Here is a 10,046-nt window from a genome sequence, read left to right as displayed (position 1 = left end):
GTTCCACCACCTCCTCCCTTTATTATTGTTGGTAACCACTTTTCCCTCTTTTGTTGTTTTGTTTTCAAATTTAAATGTTAGGGTTTTGTAAATTGATTTGGGGATTTTGTGACTCAAATTGAAGTTCATCAAGATTGAAAGTTGAAAGGTCCTTCAATGGTGATTGAGGTAACCCACAAACTATTCTATTTAAGTATTAATCGAATGTTTTAAAGTAGTTTGGTATTTGTGGATTCAATTTGGGGTTTTTAAATCAAATTTAAGCATCAACTTGAATTTAATTAGAGTATATGAGTTTAATTAGTAATTGGATTCTTGCTAGTGTTGATTAGTATTGGTTATTTGGGTTATTTGATTTCTCGTATAAAACTTGGTATTGTGGATTTTGAAATTTCAGTTTCGAAACTGAACTTTCTGTTTTGGCTATTTTGGAGATGGTTTTGATTGTTTTTGGATGCGTATTTCTTCTTGCGTTTTGTAGAACTTTGATTCGCGGTCGTGTGCGCACTTGAATCACCCCGAGATGAGTTCGTATGAGGAAGTTATGTCCAAAATACTAGTAGACTGTCATAAAAATCGACAATGAGGTTTTGTTTTGTTCTGTCCGAATTTGTGTTGCTGTTTTTGAAATATTTAGAGTCGTTTTGTGGTTTTGGTGTCTTCATGAGATTTGTAGAGCTTCGAGTTGCAATCACGTGGGCACTTGAATCGCTCCAAAATGAGTTTATATGAGAGAGTTATGTTCAAAATAGTGAAATACTAGCAGGCTGTCTTGAAAATCCATAATGAACCTTCTGTTTTGGCTATTTTGGGATAGTTCTAATTGTTTCTGGGTTTTAGTGTTTGAATAAGAATAGTAGAGCTCTGAGTAGTGGTCGCGTAGCCACTTAAATTTTCTCATTTGGTTTCCGTATTAGTGTGTAATGCCTGTTTTAGTAAAGAGGTGTCCTAAAACCATTACGGTATTCCTAATTTGGGATCAGGAGATAGGGATGTTAATTGAATAATTAAATATTTTTGGGTGAAGTATTAGATTCTGTTGAGACTTGTTGATTGTAAGAAGAACAATGACCTTTGTGTTTAATCAAATACATTCTAATAGATTAAGGGTCTTGGTGTAACCTTAAATCCTTGTGAATCTTGATATGTAAGTATGAGATGGACGGACATTGAATTTACGAAATTGGTGGAACATGGTTGTTTATAAGAAAGTATTGGGTAATTGATATTCTTGAATCGACTGTGAGATTTTAAAGGGTGGAATGCTAGCATAACTCTTGGCTAAGATGCGGTCTTAGGAGGAGTGCAATGAGCTATATGAACCTAGTTTGTAGTATCGAACGCTTTGTTGTGATGTTATGTTTCTTATGCTTGAGGAGGCGACGTCATCGAGGAACCATTCTAGCTGTTAGCCGCGAATCGATCACGGCTCTTTGAAGCGTCTTGTTGGTGAGTAGTAGCAGTCCCTTAAAGGGTCTAATCAGACTACTTTCTTGAAAATAAACTTTTTACTAAAGCTCTTTTGAGATTGAAAATTGTTGAGACAAATGTTGTTGTGAATGTTTATGGTGATATTATGATATGGTCAATGGATCGGGCTTGCGAGCTGGTCATTGACGGAGTTGAGGAACATTGTTCCCTGCTCCCTGTTTTTGAAGCGAATTGTCATTGAGATATTGACTAGCTTCACCTGAGAGCGACATAGCCTTAGAGCTATGGGGCACCTCTCAAACTACACTCCCTGTGTGCACATAGATCTAGGGAACTGATGTTGCTTTTAAACCTATGATTTGAATTACTATGTTTTGTTGTTTTGGATTGTTACTTCTCATTCGTTTAATCTGATTCCCTGTTGTTTCCATCTTTTAGCTTGTCTACAGATCGGAACCAGTCGGGAATAATGGATTAGCGGAGGTGAATAGAGTTTCCAAGGATGTTAATTTAGCTGAGTACTTAGGAATTATAAATTTGTATTAAGAATTTTGGATAAATGTAAATTTATTTTGGCTGTGCTGGTTATATCAGACTTGTAGAGAATTGTATGATTATCTTGTGTAATAGTTAGATGTTGGCTTTGGGATTTAGCTGAGTTAGTTACGTTGAAGAGCTTGTGACCCCTTTGCTTGAGTTTTGAAAGTGTGATTTCAGTTTCTTGGGAAACGAACCCAGTGATGACCCTGTTTACTCAGTCAATGGTAAGTCGGGTTATTACATGAACCTTTAATACCTATGCTCAATATGCGTTGCACGTCGTGCAACATAATCGTCATCTCTCCCCATGGCATGTGGAAGGTGTTCATATCCGGCTACCACCTCTCCACGAAGGCCGATATCAAAGCACAGTCAATGTGCTGGTGCATAATATAAGGTAGCCGGCCGAGGGGAATGGCAGGTAGAACATCATAAAGCGCATCAGACATATCCCGCAGTCCGATGATCGCCTCCAACGGCTTCTTTCTATTACGCCACTCCATAATCGGAGGCGTACGCTCAGATCCGTCAAATATATCTTTAGCTATGTGCTCGCCATAGCTGGGTATCAAGCGCGTATCTGTGGGCCCCTCGGGCTGGGGCGATGTGACCAACCAGTCCGTTCCAGCGGACTGTGTGTGCCTGCTCCCCTATGGCGGCACGTGTGGACCGTCGACCCCGCGGACAACAGTCCAATCCACTGGGCGACCAACAGCACCTTGGTACTCAACATCATCATCATCATCATCATGACTAGAAACCCTCCAACTACTCTAGACGCTAACCTGGTCATCAAATCGAGTGCACACTCGGTGCAGCGTACTCGACCGTTGGGCCTCACTGTGTCTGGCAGCCTCTTCCTGCCTAGCCCTCCTAGCAAAACTTGTTACCCCCCTCTCATGAGAGTCCCCTCTGAGTAGGGTAGGCTTAGAACTATTCCCGCTCAACAAGTGTCTATCAAAACCCTTTCTTTTCCCTTGACTACCAGCCATTTACTACAATTTTGATTATTTAATTAACTATTAATAATAAATAAAAATCATCAAACTTTAAGTCAAATTAACTAGATGAACAAAAGACAATAATTAATTAACATATTAAAATACTCATTATCAACAAATATTGGTTAATAATAATAATATTTAACTAATCATTATCAACAAATATAATTTAACAAAATATTAATTATTATTATTATTATTGTTGTTATTATTATTATTATTATTATTATTATTATTATTATTATTATTATTATTATATTAATTACAATAATAATAATAATAATAATAATAATAATAATAATAATAATAATAATAATAATAATAATAATAATAATAATAATAATGATAATAATAATAATAATCATAACAATAATAACAAAAACAATAATAATAATCATAACACTAGTAATAAAAACAATATTTAAAAATTACATTAAAGAAAAATTTACTAACAATAACAATAATACGACAACATCACCAACAAAAATAATAAAAATACTCCCTCCGATCTTATTTGATGTTTCACTTTGTGTTGGTCACACAAATTAAAAAAGATGGAATTTTTGGTTGTAGTGGGTATTATTTTAATTAAATAGTAGTGTGAAGTAATGATTGTATTGAAAGTATGAGAGATAAAATAATTATAAATAAAACTAAATAAAAAAATTCTGATTTATTAATGAAGAGAGAGAACTTTACATTTTGCAGGGAAATTAACAAACTTTCCAAATTAGAAAAATTTGGAGCTTCACAGCAGCAAACAGAAATCAGCCCTCCATTCCAAAAAAAAACAAAAGAGCCTTGTATTGGGCATTCTATAATTACATGGATTGACAATAATTTTTCATCAAATCTGAAATTACAAGCTTGTAATCCAAAGAAAATGACTTTACATATTCCTAATGACACTATATTAACAGCTCACAGAACAATAAACTAAAATCAGAAGTAAAACTTGTTCACACAGCCTCAACACAGCCTCAAATCAGTAGCCAAACTTCTTCAAACAGTATACCAAAATCAGTAGCCAACACTTATTCACACAGCCTTAAATCAGTACCTAAAATTCTTCAAACAGTAAACCAAAATCAGAAGGCAACACTTATTCACACAGCCTCAAATCAGTAGCCAAAATTCTTCAAACAGTAAACCAAAATCAGTAGCCAACACTTATTCACACAGCCTCAAATCAGTAGCCAAAAATTGTTCATTCGCATCATTAGCCTTCAATGGCTTCAGGAATTGAACATGAGCAACAAGGGGCTTAGTACTTTGGATCGAATTCATACGTTCCTGAGTGTAGTTCTGAATCCGAAGAAGAGCCACAGAATGTGGAACAAATAGGACCACAGCAACAAATTCAGTATAAGCGAAGACTCACGAATGAGTTAAGGCAACTTATTTTGCAAGACTTGTTGTCACTAAAGGTTAGTGACTCACTTCCTCATTGTACATTCAAACGCATAGCTCAAAAATACGGCTACACACATAGAACCATCCGAAATTTATGGAAACGAGCAATACAAACCAAGGAAGCACACAAACCATACAATGTGGAATCCAAGTTCAAAAATTGTGGAAGAAAAAGAGTCGTCATACCACCAAACTTACTTGAGTCTAGACCCATTGGCGAACGCACTTGCATTAGAGATGTTGCAACATGTTTAGATTTGGCACCGTCAACGGTGTGGAGGTTGATAAAAAGAGGCGAGATAAAGGCTCATTCAAATCCATTACACCCGGCTTTAACCGATGCCAGCAAACTAAGGAGGGTGGAGTGGATTTTGAGCCTTATCCAAGAAGACACAATTCAAAGACACCCGATTTACAAAGGAATGTACGATTATATTCACATTGACGAGAAGTGGTTTTATTTAACCAAGAAAACGCAAAGGGTTTATTTAGCACACAAAGAAAAGGTCCCATATAGAGCAGCGAAGTCATCAAAGTTCATACCTAAGGCCATGTTCTTAGGGGCCGTTAATAGGCCTAGATGGAATCGTTTTGGTCAATGCACGTTTGATGGGAAAATTGGAATTTTCCCTTTTATTAATATGGTGCCAGCACAAAGAGATTCAAAGAATCGACCAAGGGGTTCAATTGAAATTAAACCAACCGAATCAGTCAATCAAGAAGTTTATAGGAGTATGCTTATACAACAATTGATTCCGGCTATACTAAGAAAATGGCCAAGTGATGGACCTTCTATTATTTTTATTCAACAAGATAATGCAAGGGTTCATATCACAAACGATGATCCAATATGGCAACAACACAATAGGCAAGGGGGTTTAACTTTCATTCTTACTCAACAACCTCCAAATAGTCCGGATTGTAATATTCTAGACTTGGGTTTCTTTAGGAGCATGCAATCACTTATGCATAAAAAGATGTCCAAAAACATTACAGAATTAATCACAGCAGTTGAGGATGCATTCGGAGAGTTACATCCAAAGACCTTAACTAATGTGTGGATCTCATTACAACACCATTTAAATGAGATTTTAAAAGTTAAGGGGTCTAATGACTACATACAACCCCACTTTGGAAAGAAGGTTGAAGAAGACAATGGCATTAAGGATTCAAGTGAGAATCCTAACACAATTGGTTAGAGAAGCTATAGCTTTTCTTAACCCAAACAGGGATCAGCAACAAACACAAGCATTAACAGAAAATGAGAATGATGCACAAACAACAAAGATCATTCAAGAAGCTTATGATCAGGTAGTTGAAGAAACTCAAGAATGACAAACATCAAAGCCCCTCAGTTTATTTTGTTCAAATCATCATTAAAATTTTAGCTTTAAAAACTTAGGAGCAACAAATTGTTAATCACAACCCATGTTAATTCATTATTTTACATAATTTCAGAAAAAAAAAAGCCCCATGATTCATCATAGAGGTTATGAAACCTCTCAGATTACAATTTATCATCAACAAATGAAGTAACTGAACATGCTAAAAAATCAAGTGACGGGTAATGGTTTACCAAATGCTATTCAACCAAGTAATCAAAGTAAATTTTTCAGAATTTAGAGGTTCAACAATTTGACATCATAGGGGCTTGTACACATAAAACCAGCAACAAACATCAACCCTAAAACCAGCAACATAATACCAACAGTAGAACCAAAAAAACCCCAAACCAGAAGAACACGATATCAACAACAACACATAAAAAACAAACAAAAAAACAAACATCAAACATAATACAAGATCATCATAATCCAGCATCAAACAACAACAGATAAAACCAGCTCCAATTTTTTCAAATTTAATCAACAAAAAAAACGAAATATCAGAACAACCTTATAATCATTAAGCATGTTTTTTGGGGTTCAATTTTGCCCTAGACGCAAGAACATCTTCAGGAGTGTCAGGGACAACCAAATTGATGTCATCTTCTTCAAGTAAATTTTCAACAATAGGAGAAGTTGGTGGAGATTCATTATACACAGAAGTTGCATCATCTTCAAGTACCTTTTGATATGCCTCAAGATCTTTTTTTGACCACCTCAAAATTTCATTGGAGTAGGAATGGGAACGACCATTGAGGGAACAAGAACACAACTCACCATAATCGCAAAGGCCCTCATAAAGATATGAAGGAATTGTAGAGTCACTCTTAGACTCGTTGTTTTCCATTGAAAATACTTAAAGATTCAACAGGAAGTTAATAGAGGATTCAAGAACAGGGGGCTTCAATTTCGAACCTTCGCGAAAACAAACAAAACTAACCTCAAAATGATGAGAATAAACCGATCTATATTTTAATGCTGTTAAAATGCACTAAAAAAGAAGAAGAAACAGGGGGAAAAGCCATGAAAATGGAGTTCATGAAGAGAGAGAATGGACCGTTTAAGAGGAAGAAGGAAGAAATGACCGTTCATGAAGGCAGTAGGAGTCATAATGAAAAATGCAAAGACCAAGAATGAGTAATAAATGTATCCGGATAATTTCGGGTACATTAAGATAAAAGAGGGTATTTTAAGGGGTAAAAGTGGGATAAAAAGTTTCCAAAAATAGAAACTATTCTAAAGTGGAAGAATTTTTGAAACTACCTGTTATAGTAATGTGGAAGATCAAAAAAGAACGGAGAAAGTAATATTTAAAGGAAAAATAAAATGTTAATAATAATAATAATAATAATAATAATAATAATAATAATAACTATAATAATAATAACAATAATAATAATAATAATAATAAAAATAATAATAATAACAACAATAATAATAATAATAATAATAATAATAATAATAATAATAATAATAATAATAATAATAATAATAATAATAATAATAATAATAATAATAATATTAAGTATATTATTTAAAAGAGTAAAATTTTAAAAAAAAATGGGTGAGTCGCACGCATCTCGGCCGCGGGTCAGTCGCACGAAACCCGCGACTCGGCTGCGGCTCAGTCACACGTTTTGTGCGATTGACCCGTGGCCGAGTCGCGTGCGACTCACTTTTTTTTCCTTTTTTTTTAAATTTAAAATAATAGGATTCGAATAAAATCTACCTCGATTATTTGTTTGCGGATTGAATTCCTTAGCTTTTGCTCCATATTTTATGTTGTAATTTTGTTTTTTAAGTGTGATAAAGGTGTTATTTAGTGAGGTTAGAGTATATGAAAGAAATTTTAAGTCCAGGGGCAAAATTGTAATTTTATTAGAAGCAAAATTGTTAACTGCAACAGAAATGTAATGTTGATATAGCAGCAGCAAGATTACAATCTGACAGCGTGCAATGCTCTCTTTCCGAGCTGGTAGTTCTCGAAGAAAATATTTTCATAATGCCTCACTTTATTGTACATCGGAGGCTTGTCGCCTGTAAACAGTTCAGGTATCGGTCCAACCTCCTTATCAGGTTTCGGGAAGAAGAACATTGCCACAGTTATTCTTTGTCTTTCCAGAGTTTGTCACCACCCTATGCAAAGGACTTTTCAGAACGCCATTGCTCATTATCTGCACCGTAAGTATAAACATAAAGCAGGCGTCTACTTGCTTAGTTTTACATTCTATGTTACTAGGACTCGGGTACTAATGTTGAATATTGGTCCGTGTTCAAGTATCGGATCCGTCTAAATATTCAATTCTACACCAAAATGAAGTGTCTAAGTGCCATACCAATGTCCGAGGATTAAGGATCGGACACAGGTACGTGAAGCAAAATGAAGAGTCCGAGTAACATAGTTTACATTCAAGTGGGAAATCTGAACCAAGGAAGAACTGGTTTATCTTTACCTCTAACAGTCACCAACATTGATAAATAATGCATCAGGTACAATGGGAACTCTGTACCACTGATCATCTTTTTCTACTTGAAGCCCATTCACTTCCTTGTCTTGCAAGAGCGTTGTAATTGTTGTTCCATCTGCGTGTGGTTTGATACCGAGAACAATTTCAGGGGATGGACACTGAGGATACAAATTGAACCTTGCAGCCATTTTCACCACATCCCTGTGCTCTTTCACAAAGCAATTTTCCTCTAAGTTCAAGGAACGAGCCATCGCCTTCAGTAGAGGTTCAAATATTGCCCTATTCTTCAATGTATATCCATGTATAACCTCTCTGCCGAAGTAAACAAACATCAGATAACTCAGAGAATTTATCATTACATTTTTCGCTGATCTTCGGGATAAACTGTAAGATAAAGGCGGTCAGTCCAATCAAGGGTTGGCTGCCCCGGAAGAGTCATGTCATTCCCATATCCATCAAAGTCATTCATCTTTTTCGAGTACTTCCGTTTCTCTTCTAAAGGCAGTGCAAAAAATTGCTGGCTTACTTCTCGTACTTCATCAAGGAATTTACTTGATATGCCGTGATTTACAGCCTGAAACAAACACATTTATATGACCTCTAAATGTAGCAAAATTATTGCAAACAATTCACAGTGATTGAAAAAAGCTTAATGAACTGTATTTCCATCAAACTTATAACCACATCAACAATATCAGGATATTCCAATCATAGACACTGCCTCTCAAAAGGAAATATCGGGTCCTCGCCATGAACCAAAACAAACCAACTAATGGAATCTGAATTGATAGTAGTTGATCTTTTGCCAAAAAAGAAAAAAAAATCATGCACTCATCATTAATTAAGCTTTTAAAACATTACCCTTCCTTTCAAAACTAAAAACTAAAACTAAATTAGTGTTGGTCACTCATCATACAAAGGTAATATTCACTTTTAAGTACTTTTTAGTATGTTACAAGAGAAAAAGCAATGGGTGTTACATCAAAATCCCCTTTTTCTCCATTATATTTAACAACAATTTCCCTTTTCCCATTACCATATTAATATGTAAATAACCCACTTTGTATACATAACCCAGTCCATCATTAAAGAAACAAACTTAAAATCATAAAGAACAATCAGTACAGCAATTAACAAACATCAAGTAAAAAATATACAACTTTCCTGGGTCAATCTTATTGAAAAACTAAAATTTTGCAGAAATTTAAAACCTGAAAACAACCCCATTGACTGAGAGCTAATTGAAGCTTGGCCAGTTCAAGTTCAGCTTCAGAAGATGAACAAGTAAGGAGTGAAAAGTCAATAACAAAATCATCCATCCATGGGACAGAATCAAGTTTATTTTGTGGGTATCCATTTTTATGAATGAAATTTTCTGGGATTTCAATTTTACAGATTTTGGCTATCTCTTGAACTAGATTCCCTTGGAGCTGTTCCTTCATCATCAGATTTGTTGATGCTTTGATTTGGTGTTCTTTAGTTGAGTATTGACTTCGTGTATTGAGAAAAAATTATTAGGCTTTCTACTTTTTTTTCCTTCAATTCTCATTTAACTTTTATTAACTACTCCTAAATAATACTCCCTCCTATTCAGCTCAATTGTCCCATTTGTTTTTTCACACTTGTCGAGGCAACATTTTAACTCTTAATATCTCAAATTATGCTTAATTAAAAATTATAAAAAGTTGATATTAATAATCCTTGTATTGAGACGAATCAAACAAGATCCCATATGACTATGTTTTAACTTATAGATTAAGAGTAAAATACAAATTAAGAGTGATAAGTGAATAGTGCCAAAAAAAAAT

At 34.8% G+C, this 10,046-nt stretch overlaps 2 protein-coding genes across 2 annotated transcripts; one reads left to right on the top strand and one right to left on the bottom strand.

The window, feature by feature from the left end:
* The first annotated feature begins 2,171 nt into the window (after positions 1 to 2,171).
* Positions 2,172 to 5,584, top strand: LOC130828662 (uncharacterized). Its single transcript, XM_057694623.1, has 3 exons — positions 2,172 to 2,195; positions 2,533 to 2,693; positions 4,276 to 5,584. Exons 1-3 carry the CDS (start codon positions 2,172 to 2,174, stop codon positions 5,582 to 5,584), a joined length of 1,494 nt encoding a protein of 497 aa, XP_057550606.1.
* A 1,869-nt stretch (positions 5,585 to 7,453) lies between these two features.
* Positions 7,454 to 9,766, bottom strand: LOC130828229 (codeine O-demethylase). Its single transcript, XM_057694085.1, is given in 5 exon segments — positions 7,454 to 7,889; positions 7,891 to 7,979; positions 8,231 to 8,550; positions 8,598 to 8,812; positions 9,450 to 9,766. Coding segments are annotated over 5 exon segments (1,041 nt in total). The 5' UTR covers positions 9,684 to 9,766; the 3' UTR covers positions 7,454 to 7,706.
* Positions 9,767 to 10,046: the final 280 nt, after the last annotated feature.

Source organism: Amaranthus tricolor, chromosome 12 (assembly GCF_026212465.1).
Source record: "Amaranthus tricolor cultivar Red isolate AtriRed21 chromosome 12, ASM2621246v1, whole genome shotgun sequence".
NCBI classification, from domain to species: domain Eukaryota; kingdom Viridiplantae; phylum Streptophyta; class Magnoliopsida; order Caryophyllales; family Amaranthaceae; genus Amaranthus; species Amaranthus tricolor.
The sequence above is the reverse complement of the archived record's forward strand: the minus strand, read 5'-3'. Positions and strand labels throughout refer to the sequence as shown.